The following is a 20,725-nucleotide window of genomic DNA, read 5'->3' on the forward strand; positions in this document are numbered from 1 at the left end:
GGTGTGAGGCACCCTCACCGCAGAGAGCGGTCGTCGTTATGACCAGGAACCAGCTCTCCCACAAGCACATGGAATGCTCCTCTGCACTACACCAGCATCGTACAGAGAAACTTCTGGAACACCATCCTTTATTTTTCTTGCAATGGGAGGGGGAGTTGTGGGGGCTGGTGGGCTTCAGACGGTGAGGTGAGCTTTGGGAGGAGAGTTGGGTTGGCTGAGCTGAGGTATGTCCTTGTGGCTGCAACTTGGGAGGATAGGGTGTGTGGGGAGACTGCGGACCTGACAGCGTGTGGTCTGTGTGTCCGGATGCGGGCTGCGTTCAGCAGGTCGGGTGGGTCGGACATGCTCCCTGTGAGAGGCCGCGGGGCTGTTCTCTCTCCTCCTTCCCCTTCGGCTATGCTGTGCTGCCACCTTTTGGATGAGTGCTCCCTGGTGCAAAACACCAGAGGGTGCGGCCCTCACTGACGCAGAGTGACCACGGCAGTCTTATTTTTAGAAAGGTATATTTTCATTGAACGTGTTTAATCCATGTACAACTTTAGCAAAAATCAAAAAAAAGTTACAGACACAACTACACCCACAGTGAAAAGCAAGGAACGTGTACAGGACAGAGCAGGGTGCAAGGCATCGTGTTTCACATAGAGCCGGAGAAGTCTGCTGGTATCCAAGGCAGTGAATGCTGTGTGGGGCTCAGCCGAGGAACAGCATGGCTTCCTCTTCAAAACCCCTCAAACTGGCTACAAAGTCCTCAGCCCACATTTTCTCCGACCAACCCACCCTCCCACCCCCTTCAGCAGTGGCACCTTCTGAAACAGAACAGGGACCACACTCCACTCCCAAACAACAACCCCCCCACCCTCCCACCAAACCTCTCCAAGGAGCCGGCAAATTCATCTCCGACCGCAGGGTCTTGGGAGACAGAACTGGGTACCAGAGGAGAGGGAGCAGGGCTCTCTCTCTCGCTCGCTCTCTCTCTATACGAGCACCATTACTGATTGACAACAGGGCGCCAGTCGAGGGAATCTTCAAACCTTGGCCATGAGAGGAGAGGAGCACCAATGAACGTGCAGAGGGCGGAGCAGTTCCAGAATCCCCCCACCCACGGGCCAGGTGTAGACGAGTCATGCTCCAGCTGCCCTGGCCTGGCCTTTGGCACAGAGCCCTTGAAATCGGGCTTCCCACCCTCCCTCCCACCACCCGTCCCGGAAAAAGATTCACCCTGGTCAATGCTGGTTCTGTAGATCACAGGTAAATATAAAATATATTGCACTCTGAGAACAGCTTGAAAAATTTACATCCAAACCCATCCCAACTCGGCGTCCTCACCGAGGGAGCTTGAAAGAACGTTTAAAATCACAATCAGTGCTTTTGAATAATTTCCTTAAATAACATTTGCAGAAAATGCACAGCAGCTCCTGGGTGCTCCTTTCCCTGAACTGCTCCTTCTTTGACCTGGAGCACAGAGGAGTGCTGCCGTGTCCCCATGGTATGGAGCAGTGCAGCGGGTCCTCTCAGTCGTCTCTCCCACGTCTGGGCCATATCGAACCTTAAGCCTCCGATGCGGCCTGTGGTTTGAGCTGCGCCTTTTCCATTGCTGTCCCGTACGGCAGTTCGGATCGTTTGAAGAAGTTGAGCTGTAACACACAGATGGGCGCGCGGGGTTTAGTGAGCAAAATCGTGAGAGGCACAGTGCGCAGTGACAAAAGGTTCTGCTAACACAAGGGGGCCATAACTTTAAGGAGATTGGAGGAAAGTATAGGGGGATGTGTTTTTTTTCCACACAGGTGTCACAGAGTGGATTTCTTTCGGGGTAGATGATTTGTTTACACTTAAATGACTTTGGCCACCAGACTTTAACTGTTTGACAAAGGACTGTGGATTGAGCCCACCACAACGGGCTTCCTAAAAGGTGTGAATACCAGATACTTCTGGTGCCTGATGCTGTAGTTTTGAAGACAGTATTATCTATACATTATAAATATTAATTGTCTTCTATGTAAGCACGTAATATGCCAAATAAATGTATTGTGGATTGATCTAAAGGACCAACCCAGACATGTTGACGTCAGGAGGAAAGGATGAAGTCAGAAGGTGTGATGTTTTGTATGTAGCTTCAATAGGAAGCATTGTCTATGCATTGTCTATAACTTTTAAGTAGCGATTGCCTTTGTGTTTAGCATATAAATATCGAGCCCACATTGGGCTAGCAGACCTTTCTGCGGAAAGTGTCTCCATCCGTAAGATGCCTACTGTACCTTATTGTGTCGAATAAAGAAGCTGTTTTGTGTCTGCCAGTGACTCTGTCTCTCCGGTAATTTCATCCACGCTACAACATTCTGGGACGTGTTTTTTTTTCACACAGAGATGTGAGAGTGTGAGGATCACCCTGGCTGTGAAGGTGGTAGAGGCAGATGCATCACGGGCATTTAAGAAACTCTTAGATAGACACATGATAGAAAAATGGAGGGCTATGTAGGATGGAGGGGTTAGATTTATTTTAGAGTAGGTTGAAATTACTGCACAGCATTATGGCCTGAAGGAGCTGTACTAAGCTGTAGTGCTCTATGCTCTAAGCAGCAGTTAGAGAGTCACAGAGAGTGAGGCAGAAAGACTTGGCAACTTTTGCATCTCTCTCAGAATATCCTAAAGTACTTTTGCCGTACACACTGTCAGCCAATGTGACTGGGGGTAGTCAAGACACTGCACAGAACAGCCTCTAAATCCAACCAGATCCAAGCTTTGTCTGAAAGAAAGAACCACTCTGTCGGCAGTCAGACAGTCCCACCCTCAGTCTGTGATGTGGGACTTAATCTACTGGCGAGAGGCAGGAGTGAGGGAGGGGCTGAGAGGAGAGTGGAGGGATGACCAAGATCCAGAGCGAGACGGAGAGAAACACAGTGGTACAGACAGCACACAGAAAGCAGGCCTTTCACAGAGGTTGGGTAAGATTGGAACTAGAGGTGATGGGTTAAGGGTGAAAGGTGAAATATTTAAGAGGAACCTGAGGAGGAACGTCTTCACTCAGAGGGTGGTGAGAGCATGGAATGAGCTGATGGCAGAAGTGGTGGATGTGGGTTCAGTTGTAACATTTAAGAGAAAGTTGGATAGGTGCATGGATGACAGGGGTATGGTCCAGGTGTGGGCCAACGGGAATAGGCAGAATAACTAGACAGGCTGAAGGACTTGTTTTTGTTCTATGGCTCGGAGTGGACAAGGAAGAGGTACAAGGAAGGCGAGTTAAAGAAAGAATACAGTAGAGGAGATAGTCCTGTGTAACATTGAGCCAACACGCCTTGGGTCTCTCTCTCTTCCCCCACCTAAATCTGGCCTCTACGCTGGAGTCACGATTGAAGGCTACATTCTTCAGAACAGGGTGAATATTGAATGAGTTTGCAGATAAAATAGGAAACTTACCTTGTACAGGATCAGGATGAGAAGAGCCAACAGGAGCAGGCCTATCAACACAGCCAGGATGATAGTCCAGAGGGGCGCAGAGGACGAGCTCTCAGACTTGGACCACACCACGTAGGTGGACAGCTGGAAAGGAGAGTCAGAGGTATCATCCAAGCTGTACTTCAAGCCAACTACCTCACTTTTGGGCCAGCATTCACCACTTGCACACATCCCCAGAACACCCCCTCTCTCACCAGTGCTCAGAACATCCTCTTGCCTCTGCTCCCAGACTCTCAGTGGTCAGAGTGGAACAGGACGTCACCCAGGCCGGACAGGGTCACTGCGCCCCCACCTGCTTTCAGCCGTGAAACCTTCTCCCAACTTCAGGACCACCCCACTCTTTGCAAGCAATCAATTTTTAATCCCGGGCCTTGTTCCCTCCCTCCATACTGTTCCCACGTATTGTCATTGGAACATCACAAACTTGGAATGTGGAATTACTTAATGCTGGTGGAATGAAGGGTAGTTCCTGGAACTGGGTGGGCATGATGAGCAGGTCTTCAATTGGCAGGGGCACTGCCAGATCATAGGTGGGGCAGGTGGTGGGACTAATACGGGGAGCTTTTGATGGCTCTGGGCCAGTACTCACTGGAGTTTAGAAGAATGGTAGGGAGGGGGGTCTCATTGAAATCTATCGAATATTGGAAGGCCTAGAGAGAGTGGGTGTGGAGAGGATGGTTCCTACAGTAGGATACTCTAGGACCAGAGGGCACAGCCTCCGAATAGAAGGGCGCCCCTTAGAACAGAGATCAGGAGGAATTTCTTTAGCCAGAGGGCAGTGAATCTGTGGAATTCATCGCCACAGACGGCTATGGAGGCCATGTCATTGGGTATATTGAAAGCGGAAGTTGATAGGTTCTGTATTAGTAAGGACATCAAAGGTTACGGGGAAAAGGCAGGGGAATGGGATTGACAGGGATAATAAATCAGCTATGATGGAATGGTGAAGCAGACTTGAGGGGCCGAATGGCCTAATTCTGCTCTTGTCTCGAATGGTCCTATGGCTGAAGGAGTTGGTGGCGGGGAGGGAACAAAGATGGGTGAATTGGGGGACTGGGGAGAGGGTAGAAGGGGGAACAAAAATAGGAGGATGAGACGATTGGAAGGAAAAGATAGGGGAGAGGAAAGGAGAAAAAAATGGGGGTGGTTACCTAAAATTGGAAAATTCTATATTCATACTGTCGAGTGTTGCACTACTGAGACAGAGTAACAGGTGATGCTCCTCCAGTCTGCATTGGGCTTCTTCACCTTCCTGTGCTGATGCGCAGCAGCTGCCCTCACTGGCTGCTACCCCCTGGGATAGGCCAGAGGAACCAGTGCCTGCTCCACACGGCTGTGGGGTGGGGGTGGGCAGGGAGCATCACTAGGAGGCCCAGGGCATGCAGACGGACATCTTACCTGTATGGACCCTTTCGGGTAGACAGCAGGGAGAATGCGATAGGGCATGCTGTGCACCTGGAACGACGCGTTGCAGTGGAGAGAATACGGGTGGTTTTCCATCTGAAACACATAACGGGAGAAGTGGCAACTCGAGGTGGCATACACGTGCACGGATACACACACGCCTACAGGCACTTGTACACCACACACAGATAAGACAGACTCAGGCACGGACACAGTCACATGCACACACGCCCACAGAGCCAGACAGTTGACGGCGAGCGGATTACCTGGAGGAAGGTGTGTGCCCACACGTGGGAGCGGATCTGTAGCACCACGTTCCCCCCTCTCTCTACCAGGCCAACCTTGCAGCTCAGCGTCAGGCACTCCACCTGCTGGCAGCTCTGCGAAGAGAACAAGGTGCAAGATGCTGAACGCCACCCACAGCAACTGCCCCATTAGCGCCCTACACTCTGCGCGTGTTTTTGCTCGTCGCAGTGTGCTACACCTCCCACCCATGGGACAGGAGGGAATGCCCTGTCCCATCCCAGCACAAAGCATGGCTCCATTCCTGTTTTGCCCTCTTGGGAGCCTTCTCTCTCAGCTCATGGGTGCCTGAGGCACACTGGATGCCTAGCCCCCATTTCCTGTGCCCATCAGCCACTGGCATTCCCTCAGCTTGGCACTGGCAGAGGCCTCATCAGTACGAACAGAGGAAGCAAGGGGCCACCCATTCCTTAAATGTCAGCTGCCCTGTGACTCTGAGGACTAACGCCCCAATCAGCAAAAGATCGTCCGAGCAGTCAAATGTGAGGGTTTTCAACTGGCACACCAACAATGGTGTGAGTTTGAGAAATGCTGCTGGAAGGGGTGGAGGACACTTAATGTGGTGGTAGTTGTGGGGGGGGGTGGTCTTTACAGTGTGGGAGAGGTGGGAGATGTGGGCAGGGAGTAGAGGGAGGGTGTGAGTACCCATTCTGCAGAATGAGGTCCACATTACAGAATGGGACATGGCTTCATAAACGAGTCAAGGCAGCCCAAGGCAGTGGGTGTCATTCGATGGCTCTGGCCCTGAACTCTCTGGAGTTTAGAAGAATGAGGGAGGACCTCATGGAAACCAATTGAATTTGAAAGGTCTAGATACAGTGAATGTGGAGAGGATGTATCCAGGCCAGGACCAGAAGGCACAGTCTCAGAATACAAGGATGTCCATTTAGAACATAGTCCATTTAGGAGGAATTTCTTTAAGCAGAGGGTGGTGGATCTGTGGAATTCATTGCCACAGATGACTGCGGAGGCTAAGTCATTGAGTATATTTAAAATGGAGGTTGACAGGTTCTTGATTAGTTGGGGTGGCAAAGGTACAGGGAGAAGGCAGGAGAATGGGGTTGAGAGGGGTAATAAATCAGCCTTGATGCAATGTTAGTATTCATTTCAAGAGGACTGGTATATTAAAGAAAGGATGTAATGCTGAGGCTTTATAAGGCACTGGTCAGACCGTACCTGGAGTATTGTGAGCAGTTTTGGGCCCTTACCCAAGAAAAGATGTACTGGCGTTAGAGAGGGCCCAGAGGTTGTACAGGGTTGAGTGGGATCCGAGATCCGTCACAATGGAATGGTGGAGCAGACTCGATGGGCTGAATGGCCTAATTCTGCTCCTTTGTCTTATGGTTCATGAGAATTATCCCAGGAATGGAAGAGTTAACGTATGAGAAGCATTTGATTGCTCTGGGCCCCGGGAAAGGAGCTGCTCAAATCAATGCCAAAGGAGGGTGGGCCATAGAGGAGAATGGAAGCATTGCAGCTTTTGCTTGGTTTCTCGTCTCTATGGGTGAGCAACGGAATCTTTCATAGCTCATCAGTGTGTGATGCTTCCTCTGGCAGCCTGGGCAAGGACAGACTCAAGCCCCTCATTGGCAGTTCCAGATGGACTCACACTTGAGAGAATTTGACTGCCTCCATTGGAGGTAAAATTGAAGTTAATGCAAGTTCAGCACTTCCTGTGTCACATGCGAATGCTCGCTTCACAAAGCTGCAATCTCCTCAGAGGCCCCTGCCTCACCCAGCAGCTCTATGGGAAGATCTTTCTCCAGGAGAGGCTCCATTTTGCCTTGACCCGCCACGGGATGACGTGGACTTTCTCCAAACCTTTTACAACCAAACTTGACCATACTCTTCTTCCATTACCGCTGTGCACATAGAGTACCGAGATCTTCTTTCAAAATCTTCTCAAGGGTAAGTTTGCAAGCTTCCTCCTCTCTAGCCACAAAACTGGGCAATAAGACGTTGTATGAAATCTTCAGGACTGAATAGAGCATTTGACTGAGATCTTTCTAGGCCAGTAAATGTACTCAGCTCCTCTTTTAACTGGATGCTCACTAACATTTGTCGCAACATGGTGTGTGTTGGGGGGGGAGGGGGAATCATTTCAGGATGCTTGCCCGGACTGCAAACAAAAATTCTCTGTCCATTGTTATTTTGAATCCCAGTCCTCTAACCGCTTTAAGAATTATTCTGCAGAGAAGCTATCTGATCCGTTTCATCCCACAGAAGTGCTAGAGAGAATTTTCCACAGTCCACTTAAGCGTAACCTCTCAACATTTGTAGATGCAGATGTCAAAGAGGGAAACACAAGCAGAGAACATCATAAAGATCACTGTGTCATAACAAAAGCATCTTGGACTTTGAACAGTGTGGTAACTGGGCCAGCCAGTGGCAAGTGCAGTTTAGTGTCGGTAAATGTAGAAGAGACAGGGAAGCAGACTCACAAAGCCCACTCCCCACAAATATTTGGAGGCCAGAAGTAGAAAGGGAAAAAGCTGTGGGACAATAATCCAACCTTATAACCCTTGGACACAGGCTTAGCTGTAGTAGAAGATGAGAAACAATGTGTATTCGCAGAGGCTGAGATGGATCTACAGAGGAACTCAGACGCTCATTGGAGTGCCGTGCACAGTCTGCTCGCCTGTGAAGAATAGTGAAGGTGACATCAATTCTGGTCAGCACCGATCTGATGCAGAATAAGGCAAGGAGCCTTACCATTCTCACAAAGTGCACATGATGCAGAATCTTGAATCTGACGGTTGAAGGAATGGTTTCTCTGGAGCGAGAGTGAAGGCACTCTGCACTCAGAGAAACGTACTGTAAATGCCGGCTGCCCAGTCCTGCCCCAGCCCCACTCTGCTAGGATTGCTGCAACACTAACTTACAGGATGTACTAAGTTTTACTGCCACCATTCCTGGCCTGGTCACAGACGGAGGTGGCCCAGAGACTGGGAATGATGGCATTACTGACTGGTCACAGTCAGCGTTACAGCTGAGCAGTACTGGAGCTGGAGCGGTGGCAGCAGCAGCAGAGTGGGGCCCGCAGGGGCAGAGGGCAGCCGGCATTTACAGTACTCTCTCCAACTCTGGGAGTCACTGGGTTTTGCTTCAGCAAGACCACCAAGATTCCGCCAGATTTCAATTTCTTGGACTATTGCTTGCTTTTGCTGCTGCTTTGTTGCTATTGGTTAGTTTGATGCTGCTGGTTGTCCCCTATTGGCTGGCTTGATGCTGCTGGTTGGCTACTATTGGTTGGTTTGCTGCTGTTGGTTGTCTATAATTGGTTGGTTTGCTACTGCTGGTTGGATACTATTGGTTGGCTTGCTGCTGCTGGTTGGCTTGCTGCTGCTTGGCTACTATTGGCTGGCCTGCTGCTACGGTTTCACTGCCATTGGTTGGAATGCTGCTGCTGGTTGACCGTTATTGGCTGCTGCTGCCGCTGCCGCCTCTGACTTGTTGGCTTCTTTTGGTTAGTTGCTGCTTACTTTTACTCACTGGCCGTCAGCTCCCTGTCCCCCATGCTGCAGTTGGTTGCTCCAGCCCTCTGCTCCAGGGTCTTCCATCTCCTCATCAGATCAGGTACTGTAAGGACTATTAATATTTCTGTTTAGCCAAAAATCATACTGTTTACAGACAACAACAATCTCACAGTTCTTCCCAGTCATGGTCAAAGCGTCGTCCTTCTCTGTTTGCAGACTCAAGAGTTATACAGCAGGGAAACAGGCCACATGGCCCACAACATCAATACTGACCAATGGGAACCCGTCTGTACTAACCTCATCTCTCAGCACTTGGCCTGTAGCCGGCTGAGACAAGTGTTCACCTGAACACTGATTAAACGCTCTCCGTGACGCTGTCACCAGTGGTGTGTTCCAGAGTCTCACCACTCTCTGAGTGGAAAAAAACTCCCCCTCTTAATCTCTGCCCCCTCACCCAAAATCTGTGTCCTCTAGTTTTATTCACCTCTGATACAGGGAACAGTTTACAAGTTCACTCCCCTATTTACCTCAGTTTTGTCTCCTCTTAATCCCCTCTGTCCAGGGAGGAGAGACCCAGCCTCTCCATAGGGCAGTGCCCCACTCTCCAGTCTCTCCACATAACCGAACCACTTCATCCTGTTAATGCAGAGGAGTGAGATTCCTGGGCGGTAGGCAAGAGGTAAACCAGTTCACCTCAGTGTGAAGCAACTTTTTCTGCGGGTCCTCACACCCCCAACTGCCAGAGTGGAATTATGCAAATACAGAGCAGGTTAACAGGACAGCTATTCAGTCCAGCTGGTGGGCCCACACAGAAAAAGGCCCTTTGGCCCATCGTGTCCATGATGGCCATCACAGCAAACCCCATTTGTCAGCATTTGGTCCGTACCCCTCTCTGTCTTGGTGATTCAAGTGCTGGGCAACACACTTCTTCAATGCTGTGAACCTCCATCATCCCCTCAGGCAGTGTGGTCCAGATTTCAACACCCCCCAACTTCCTTCCTCAGATCACCTTTGCCATGAGATAAAGTTTCTCACCATCTGCTCTCTCTATCCCTGACATCCTGTCCTCCTCCGCTACAGGGAAAACAAACCCAGTCCCTTCTCATAACTGAAACCCTCCATCCCGGGCAACATCCTGGAGAATCTCCTCTGCACCCTCTCCAGTGCAGTCACATCTTCCTATAGTGTGGTGACCACAACTACACAGTCCTCCAGCTGTGGTCTGGCCAGTGTTTTGTAAAATTCTATCATGAATACTGAACTCTTAAAATCAGTGCCCTGACTAATAAAGGACAGTAAGCCGTGTGCCTTCTTCATCACCCTGTCTACCTGTCCTATTATCTTCAGGAGCCTTTGGGCTTGTACACAGAGATCCCTCTGTTTCTCAATCATTCACAGTGTATGTCCTACATTGTTCGTCCTCCCAAAATGCATCAACCTTGCACATACCAGGACTAAACTCTTAGTGCCATTACTCTGCCCATTTTACTCTGCAGCCTCAGACTAACCTCCTCACTTCAGCTACACGCGTCACTTTACAGGCCTTCTGCAAAATTACTAATCACAGCTTCAACATCAACAACCAAGTCATTAACGTAAGGGAGCCAGCACCATTTCCTGTGGTACACCACTGACTATCGGCCTCCAATCACACACAGAAAAAAACAACCGAGCAACCTCCACCACCACTATCTGCCTCCGACCATCAACCCGATACTAGATCCAATTTACTACTTGTCTTGGCTATAACCTTCTGGACCAGTCTTCTCTTTGATTTTCTTCATTCCACATACAAGATCTGTAAATACAGATAAGGCTAACCAGGACAATGCTTGACCCCAGCTTACTGGGGTGGGAAGAAAGCCTGAGGCAGCTAAATGGAAGCAAGGACTGCTGTGAAGTATGGGTGGTGAGCACAGCTCCACAGGTCATGTTTGGGGAACTTCACACTTGCTCAATCAGAATCTTTAAGGAGGAGCTAAACAAATCTCTACTGGAAAGGACATTGAGGGCTTGAGCTCCATTACTGACCCTCAGACAAATGACATTCATGGAAAAAGACTGGGGCAAAGAACAAGCTGCTGGAGGAACGCATGGGGTTGAGCAGAAATATGTGGAAAGAGAGACACACAGTTGACATTTTGGGCTCAGGCCAAGTGTCTCTCCACTAACAGGAACATTCTTATTTTGTGCTCATTGTTCATGGGGGTGTGGATATCAGAGCTGAGAACCTTGCTAGGCTATTTCAGGGAGTTAAGAGCAGGCCACACTACTGAGGTGCTGGGTCACAAACGGGCCTGGCTGGGTTAGGATACCACTGGGTTTTTGGGACAGTCACCATTGCTCCCTTGAGCTTCGTGGAACCACAATGCAGTCCAGTGTTGGCACAACCTGAAATAACACCTGCGAGTACGCGGAAACAGCCCTGTTCTCAGACTAGAAACACGGAAGCCGCACTTCTTCAGCCACTGCAAGTCAATGGCTCTGTGAGGAAGTCAGGCTGGACATTTGTTCTATGTACAGAGGAAGTTTCAAGGTGAATTTGTGGCAGTTTCCAGAAACAAGGATTTGTTAATCATTCCCAGAGGTCAGAAGTTAACAATGATGTGAAGGAAATGCAGGCAGTAAATGAGGTGGGGGGAGGGGCGACTGTCAAGTGGGACACAACCCAGAGGGGTGCAGGTGCAAAGCACTGTGGGTACTTTGTTGCAATCTGTAGTGTGAGGGGAGGCACTTTCCTTACTAAGTGACAAGCCGAGGAGAACCTGTTGCTCGTATGCTCAAAATTCCATAAGCAACCAAAGATTTCAAAGAAATTCTTTAGATCTGTGCAGAGTCAATTTTACAAGTTTTAATTTTTGTGGTTGACAGGGGAAAATCAACTGCCAGCATTAATAAGCTTGCTGGAGGTGATCAGGCACAGGAATTCTAGCTGCAACCCCCTCTCTTTCCCTCCACCCCCCCAATGACCCCCACCCAGGGGTCATTGGGCAGTGACGGGGAGCAGGTATCCTGGCCGATTTTACACCCCCACCACGCCCACTTTCTAACCCAGCACTGCTCAGGTCACTGTTGTTACAGTCATGGACAGCTCTCTCGGCGCTGATGAGGTGTGTACAAAGAAATTAGGCCTCAGTACCACAGGGAAGATGCTTCCATAAGCAAGAAAATCAGGCAACCCTGTGAAGACTCTGTGGCATTGGCTGCTCAGCTGGAGAGCGGGTTCAGTCAGGGAAACGACTGCACTCTCTGGGCAAAGCATGTTGAGATAGCCAAGCCTGCAAGCAGGTAATGTTCCAGTTTTAAAAACACTGGTCGGACCACAGCTGGAGAACTGTGTGTGGTTCTGGCCACCACACCATAGGAAGATGTGACTGCACTGGAGAGGGTGCAGAGGAGATTCACCCGTGTTGGAGTGTCTCAGTTGTTAGACAGGCCGAGTCTGTTCTCCCCTGGACCAGAGGATGTTGATGGGGATTCTGATAGAGGGCTACAAAATTATGTGGGATAGTCAGTGAGAAACTTTATCTCAAAGCAGAGGTGCCTAAAACTAGGGGACATGGGATTGGGGTAAGGGAGCTTAAGGTTCAGAGGGGATCTGAGGGGATGTGGGTTGGAATCTGGAACACACTGCCTAAGAAGGTGGTGGGGGCTGAGACTCTCTCAATGTTTAATAAGTATTTGGACCACACTTGAATCACCAAAGCAAAGGAAGGTCAACAAATGGGAGAACCACTCTCACACGGCTGACTACAGGGGTAATCTGGAGCCCACACTGTGATCCATTGTCAGTGTCTCGCTCCCCTCCATCCTTCTCCCCAGAGTTTTAAATGCTCTCCCTCCACTTCCATTCCCACCCCACCACTTGTTCATTCACAGGGTGTGAAACAAGGGCAGAGAGCTACACTGCATCCACCTTCCAATGACTCACCAGGTTCTCCAGCTCCTTCAATTGCTCCGTCACCTCTCGACGCTGAATGGAATGCTGGACCTTCTCAGAGGGCATGCTCAGTGCCAAGGCCGTCTCTGTTGGAGGGTTCTGCAGCTGCACAGCACGGGAGAAGCACATGGGCCATGAGATCAACAAGATTGAAAGAGTACAGAGAAAATTTACAAGCATGTTGGCCTTCCATTTGGCCTTGGATCACCAAGACAACAGCAATCCCTACGTCAGGCTGCTGTTCATTGACTGCAGCTCAGCGTTCAACACCATCATCCCATCAGTACCAATCAACAAGCTCCAAACCCTGGGCCTCTGTACCTCCCTCTGCAACTGGATCCTTGGCAACCCCTCGGGAGACCAGACTCAATCATATTTCATTTGGAGTTTGAGGAGATTTGGTATCTCACCAAAGACACTTGCAAGTATCTACAGATGTACTGTGGAGAGCATTCTAACTGGTTACATCAGTCTCTGGTGTGGAGGGGCCACTGCACAGGATCAGAAAAAGCTGCAGAGAGTTGTAAACTCAGCCAGCTCCATCATGGGCACTGGCCTCCCCAGCAAGCGCACACTCGGTGTTTCAGGAACAGCTTCTTCCCCTCCGCCATCAGATTTCTTAATGGACAATGAACCCCTGTACACTACCTCACTAACACGAGGAAATCTGCAGTTGCTGGAATTTCAAGCAACACACACAAAATGCTGGTGAACACAGCAGGCCAGGAAGCATCTATAGGAAGAGGTACAGTCGACGTTTCAGGCCGAGACCCTTTGTCAGGACTAACAACTATCCTGATGAAGGGTCTCAGCCCGAAACGTCGACTGTACCTCTTCCTAGAGATGCTGCCGAGCCTGCTGCATTCACCAGCAACTTTTATGTGTGTTGCTTACACTACCTCACTAGTTTTTTTGTCTCTTATTGCACTATTTAATTTTAATTTTTATATCTATTTCTTATTGTAATATTTAGTTTTTATTATTATGTACTGCATTGTACTGCTGCCACAAAACAACACATTTCATGACATATATCAGTGAAATTGTGACAGTGAAACCTGAGTTACAGGGAAAGATTAAATAGGCTAGGATTTTATTCCCTAGAGTGTAGGAGAATGAGAGGAGATTTGATAAAGGTGCACAAAATTATGAGGGATACAGATAAGGTAAATAAAAGCAGGCTTCTTCCACTGAGGTTGGGTGAGGCTAGAATGAGGGGTCATCGGTTAAGGGTGAAAGGTGAAATGTTAAGGGGATCTTCTTCACTCAGTGTGGAATGAAATGCCAGCAGAAGTGGCGGATGTGGGTCAATTTTGAATACGTACATGGATGGGAGAGGAATGAAGGGCTTTGGTCTGAGTGCAGGTCAATGGGACAAACACCAAAGAGCAGTGAGCCTCCCTGCCGTCAGCCTGGTACAAAATGACCCACTGAACTGAATTTTCGGAGCACAGAGGGAGTAGGCCATAGATCTACCCCCTCTCCAGGACACGCCCTGTTCTCAGGAAGGAGGTACAGGAGCCTGAAGACATACACTCACTGTTTCAGGAAGTTTCTTCCCCTCCGCTATCAATGAACCCATGAACACTACCTCAATATTTTGCTCTCTTTTTGAGCTATTTATTTATTTTTATACATAATTCTGATTTTAATTGATAGTAATTTTTTGCACTGTGTTGCTTCATTTTATGACGTATGTCAGTGATAATAGACCTGATTCCAGTTCCAATACAAACCGGCAGGTGAACGGGCACCAGGTATTTCCCTCCCACACCCACACACGTGGACTGTTCCCCAACTCCAGGGCAGGCCACCGGCCCTCCAGGCCTCATCCATCGGGCTTCGACTATCAAGTTTCTGATTGATCTTCGGTATCAACCCCCAGACTAGCTGATGACAACACCCCGAGCTCTAAGACAATTGACCAGCCTTTGTGCCAGCTCATGCCTCCTGCTCGCATGGATTTCTGATCCTGGGAACCACCAACCTGGGGAAGCCCGACATCCACCGATGCCCTTCGTCACTTCGAGTACGGAGTGGAGGAGCAATGCCCAGATGACAGGCCTTTGCGCACAGAGCAGAGCCTAAACTGTGGATGTCTTTTGTCACCCTGTCCATGTCGTTGGACTTTGAACAGACAGCGGAGAACTGACAACTAACTCCTCTACATCCCTGTCCCTAAACCCTAATCTGACCTCTGTTCTGGCACAGAGCAGATGGTCTTACCGTCAGCTTGAGGGGGTTCAGCGGGCTGCTGGCTGTACAGTTCAGGGGGGCTCCCGTGGATTTGTAGTCAACGATGTAGAGCAGACGGTCATTCTGGAACTTCACTGGGCAGCTGACATGTAAGAGAGTGTGGCTGATGGAGCTGGGACCATTGTTGGAAAGCTAAAAAAACACAGGTGCAGAGTTGGAATTAGAGGCAAACAGACTGACAGTACAGCAGAATGAAGGACAGGGACCACTGAAACAGTGACATGCAGTCCAGACTAGACACAGAGTGAATCTCCCTCCACACTGTCCCATCACACACTCCCAGGGTCAGACACAGAGTGAATCTCCCTACACACTGTCCCATCACACTCTCCCAGGGTCAGACACAGAGTGAATCTCCCTCCATACCTGCCCATCACACACTCCCAGGGTCAGACACAGAGTGAATCTCCCTCCACACTGTCCCATCACACACTCCCAGGGTCAGACACAGAGTGAATCTCCCTCCACACTGTCCCATCACACACTCCCAGGGTCAGACACAGAGTGAATCTCCCTACACACTGTCCCATCACACACTCCCAGGGTCAGACACAGAGTGAATCTCCCTCCACACTGTCCCATCACACATTCCCGTGGTCAGACACAGAGTGAATCTCCCTCCACACTGTCCCATCACACACTCCCAGGGTCAGACACAGAGTGAATCTCTCTCCACACTGTCCCATCACACACTCACAGGGTCAGACACAGAGTGAATCTCCCTCCACACCGTCCCATCACACACTCCCAGGGTCAGACACAGAGTGAATTTCCCTCCACACTGTCCCATCACACACTCCCGGGGTCAGACACAGAGTGAATCTCCCTCCACACCGTCCCATCACACACTCCCAGGGTCAGACACAGAGTGAATCTCCCTCCACACTGTCCTATCACACACTCCCAGGGTCAGACACAGAGTGAATCTCCCTCCATACTGTCCCATCACACTCTCCCAGGGTCAGACACAGAGTGAATCTCCCTCCACACTGTCCCATCACACACTCTCAGGGTCAGACACAGAGTGAATCTCCCTCCACACCGTCCCATCACACACTCCCGGGGTCAGACACAGAGTGAATCTCCCTCCACACTGTCCCATCACACACTCCCAGGGTCAGACATAGAGTGAATCTCACTCCACACTATCCCATCACACACTCCCGGGGCCAGACACAGAGTGAATCTCCCTCCACACTGTCCCATCACACACTCCCGGGGTCAGACACAGAGTGAATCTCCCTCCACACCGTCCCATCACACACTCCCAGGGTCAGACACAGAGTGAAGCTCCCTCCACACTGTCCCATCACACACTCCCAGGGTCAGACACAGAGTGAATCTCCCTCCACACTGTCCCATCACACACTCCCAGGGTCAGACACAGAGTGAATCTCCATCCACACTATCCCATCACACACTCCCAGGGTCAGACACAGAGTGAATCTCCCTCAACACCATCCCATCACACACTCCCAGGGTCAGACACAGAGTGAATCTCCCTCCACACTGTCCCATCACACACTCCCAGGGTCAGACACAGAGTGAATCTCCCTCCACACTGTCCCATCACACACTCTCAGGGTCAGACACAGAGTGAATCTCCCTCCACACCGTCCCATCACACACTCCCGGGGTCAGACACAGAGTGAATCTCCCTCCACACTGTCCCATCACACACTCCCAGGGTCAGACATAGAGTGAATCTCACTCCACACTATCCCATCACACACTCCCGGGGCCAGACACAGAGTGAATCTCCCTCCACACTGTCCCATCACACACTCCCGGGGTCAGACACAGAGTGAATCTCCCTCCACACCGTCCCATCACACACTCCCAGGGTCAGACACAGAGTGAAGCTCCCTCCACACTGTCCCATCACACACTCCCAGGGTCAGACACAGAGTGAATCTCCCTCCACACTGTCCCATCACACACTCCCAGGGTCAGACACAGAGTGAATCTCCATCCACACTATCCCATCACACACTCCCAGGGTCAGACACAGAGTGAATCTCCCTCAACACCATCCCATCACACACTCCCAGGGTCAGACACAGAGTGAATCTCCCTCCACACTGTCCCATCACACACTCCCAGGGTCAGACACAGAGTGAATCTCCCTCCACACTGTCCCATCACACACTCCCAGGGTCAGACACAGAGTGAATTTCCCTCCACACTGTCCCATCACACACTCCCAGGGTCAGACACAGAATGAATCTCCCTCCACACTGTCCCATCATCCACTCCCAGGGTCAGACACAGAGTGAATCTCCCTCCACACTGTCCCATCACACACTCCCAGGGTCAGACACAGAGTGAATTTCCCTCCACACTGTCCCATCACACACTCCCGGGGTCAGACACAGAGTGAATCTCCCTCCACACCGTCCCATCACACACTCCCAGGGTCAGACACAGAGTGAATCTCCCTCCACACCGTCCCATCACACACTCCCAGGGTCAGACACAGAGTGAAGCTCCCTCCACACTGTCCCATCACACACTCCCAGGGTCAGACACAGAGTGAATCTCCCTCCACACTGTCCCATCACACACTCCCAGGGTCAGACACAGAGTGAATCTCCATCCACACTATCCCATCACACACTCCCAGGGTCAGACACAGAGTGAATCTCCCTCAACACCATCCCATCACACACTCCCAGGGTCAGACACAGAGTGAATCTCCCTCCACACTGTCCCATCACACACTCCCAGGGTCAGACACAGAGTGAAGCTCCCTCCACACCGTCCCATCACACACTCCCAGGGTCAGACACAGAGTGAATCTCCCTGCACACCGTCCCATCACACACTCCCGGGGTCAGACACGGTGTGAATCTCCCTCCACACCATCCCATCACACACTCCCGGGGTCAGACACGGTGTGAATCTCCCTCCACACTGTCCTATCACACACTCCCGGGTCAGACACAGAGTGAATCTCCTTCCACACCATCCCATCACACACTCCCGGGGTCAGACACAGAGTGAATCTCCCTCCACACCATCCCATCACATACTCCCAGGGTCAGACACAGAGTGAATCTCCCTCCACACTGTCCCATCGCACACTCCCAGGGTCAGACACAGAGTGAAGCTCCCTCCACACCGTCCCATCACACACTCCCAGGGTCAGACACAGAGTGAATCTCCCTCCACACTGTCCCATCACACACTCCCAGGGTCAGACACAGAGTGAATCTCCCTCCACACTGTCCTATCACACACTCCCAGGGTCAGACACAGAGTGAATCTCCCTCCACACCGTCCCATCACACACTCCCAGGATCAGACACAGAGTGAATCTCCCTCCACACTGTCCCATCACACACTCCCAGGGTCAGACACAGAGTGAATCTCCCTCCACACTGTCCCATCACACACTCCCAGGGTCAGACACAGAGTGAAGCTCTCTCCACACCGTCCCATCACACACTCAGGGTCAGACACAGAGTGAATCTCCCTCCACACCATCCCATCACACACTCCCGGGGTCAGACACGGTGTGAATCTCCCTCCACACTGTCCCATCGCACACTCCCAGGGTCAGACACAGAGTGAAGCTCCCTCCACACCGTCCCATCACACACTCCCAGGGTCAGACACAGAGTGAATCTCCCTCCACACTGTCCCATCACACACTCCCAGGGTCAGACACAGAGTGAATCTCTCTCCACACTGTCCCATCACACACTCCCAGGGTCAGACACAGAGTGAATCTCCCTCCACACTGTCCCATCACACACTCCCAGGGTCAGACACAGAGTGAAGCTCCCTCCACACCGTCCCATCACACACTCCCAGGGTCAGACACAGAGTGAATCTCCCTGCACACCAACCCATCACACACTCCCGGGGTCAGACACGGTGTGAATCTCCCTCCACACCATCCCATCACACACTCCCGGGGTCAGACACGGTGTGAATCTCCCTCCACACTGTCCCATCGCACACTCCCAGGGTCAGACACAGAGTGAAGCTCCCTCCACACCGTCCCATCACACACTCCCAGGGTCAGACACAGAGTGAATCTCCCTCCACACTGTCTCATCACACACTCCCAGGGTCAGACACAGAGTGAATCTCCCTCCACACTGTCCCATCACACACTCCCAGGGTCAGACACAGAGTGAAGCTCTCTCCACACCGTCCCATCACACACTCAGGGTCAGACACAGAGTGAATCTCCCTCCACACCATCCCATCACACACTCCCGGGGTCAGACACGGTGTGAATCTCCCTCCACACTGTCCCATCGCACACTCCCAGGGTCAGACACAGAGTGAAGCTCCCTCCACACCGTCCCATCACACACTCCCAGGGTCAGACACAGAGTGAATCTCCCTCCACACTGTCCCATCACACACTCCCAGGGTCAGACACAGAGTGAATCTCTCTCCACACTGTCCCATCACACACTCCCAGGGTCAGACACAGAGTGAATCTCCCTCCACACTGTCCCATCACACACTCCCAGGGTCAGACACAGACTGAATTTCCCTCCACACTGTCCCATCACACACTCCCAGGGTCAGACACAGAGTGAATCTCCCTCCACACCGTCCCATTACACACTCCCAGGGTCAGACACAGAGTGAATCTCCCTCCACACCGTCCCATCACACACTCCCAGGGTCAGACACTGAGTGAATCTCCCTCCACACTGTCCCATCACACACTCCTGAGATCAGACACAGAGTGAATCTCCTTCCTCACCGTCACATCACACACTTCCAGGGTCAGACACAGAGTGAATCTCTCTCCACACTGTCCTGTCTCTCAGTTCCAGGGTCACTGCCCAATACACATTGCCCCTTAAAAACAGGGTTGGTTGTGAAAAGTTTGTTGCTGAAGAGAGCTCTGCCTGTGGTGTTCCGTACACTGGATATGTAGGTGTAGTCTGCTCACAACACCCCTATTGTTTGCGCGAGACAGCTGTTTTCTCAGCCAGCAAAGGCTGTTCTTCAGGTGAACACAATATATGGGGATTTAATCTGAGGAGTTGATGGGAAACTTCTGAGTTGTGGGTATCAAAATAGCCACAGGGCTGTGTATTACAGAGCAGCTCCCAGATTAATGAGGCCTGTGTACACACCAGACCGGGGTAATGCATACAACGTGGTCCAAACTGCACGTTCAGTACACCTAATCCCGAATGTCTGTCTGAGCAGAGTTTGCACGTTCTCCAGTGACGGTATATGTTTCCCAAGGGTGCTCTGGTTTCTTCGCCTTCCCAATTACATGGGCTAATTGGCCGCTGTAAATTGTCCCCTAGTGACTGGGCAAGGGTGAAATCTGGGGGGGGGGGGTGTGGAGGTGGGAGAAGAGCTGGGGGAATGAAACACTGGATTAATACAGGATGGTATTACTGTAGGATGAGTGTGATCACTGTTCGATGGTCAGCAGGGACCCAGTGAGTGGGCCAAGGGGCCTGTTTCCATCTCTCTCTCTCTCACACACACACACAAACCTCAAAGATGTGTTTGACTTGCGGCCCAACATCCTCTTCATTGGTTGGCTTCTTTTTGGGCTTCCAGTTTTCGATGGGGAAGTTAATCTTTTCCTCAATGGAGACCCTGGCCACGAGGGAAAAGTGGGGCAGTTAAGGACAAGAGACAATAGACAATAGGTGCAGGAGTAGGCCATTCGGCCCTTCAAGCCAGCACCGTCATTCACTGTGATCATGGCTGATCATCCACAATCAGTATCCAGTTCCTGCCTTATCCCCATAACCTTTGATTCCGCTATCTTTAAGAGCTCTATCTATCTCTTTCTTGAAAGCATCCAGAGACTTGGCCTCCACAGCCTTCTGGGGCAGAACATTCCATACATCCACCACTCTCTGGGTGAAAAAGTTTTTCCTCAACTCCGTTCTAAATG

At 50.9% G+C, this 20,725-nt stretch overlaps 1 protein-coding gene across 2 annotated transcripts in view; it reads right to left on the reverse strand.

Annotated features, from left to right (window-relative positions):
- Positions 1 to 877: 877 nt before the first annotated feature.
- The window catches only part of LOC134340574 (integrin alpha-5-like), a 136,633-nt gene continuing 116,785 nt past the window's right edge, over positions 878 to 20,725 (reverse strand). The window contains exons 24-30 of one of the 2 annotated variants that reach the window (XM_063037980.1): positions 20,316 to 20,421; positions 14,803 to 14,964; positions 12,568 to 12,681; positions 5,124 to 5,237; positions 4,852 to 4,953; positions 3,415 to 3,537; positions 878 to 1,634 (exon numbers count right to left, since the gene is read on the reverse strand). In XM_063037980.1, coding sequence (XP_062894050.1) covers positions 1,548 to 1,634; positions 3,415 to 3,537; positions 4,852 to 4,953; positions 5,124 to 5,237; positions 12,568 to 12,681; positions 14,803 to 14,964; positions 20,316 to 20,421 — 808 coding nt within the window. In that variant the 3' untranslated portion in view covers positions 878 to 1,547. Of the gene's footprint in view, positions 1,635 to 3,414; positions 3,538 to 4,851; positions 4,954 to 5,123; positions 5,238 to 8,642; positions 8,749 to 12,567; positions 12,682 to 14,802; positions 14,965 to 20,315; positions 20,422 to 20,725 lie in introns of those variants that run through there. The other variant, XR_010016590.1, reaches the window with a different exon arrangement.

Source organism: Mobula hypostoma, chromosome X1 (assembly GCF_963921235.1).
Source record: "Mobula hypostoma chromosome X1, sMobHyp1.1, whole genome shotgun sequence".
Taxonomy (NCBI): domain Eukaryota; kingdom Metazoa; phylum Chordata; class Chondrichthyes; order Myliobatiformes; family Myliobatidae; genus Mobula; species Mobula hypostoma.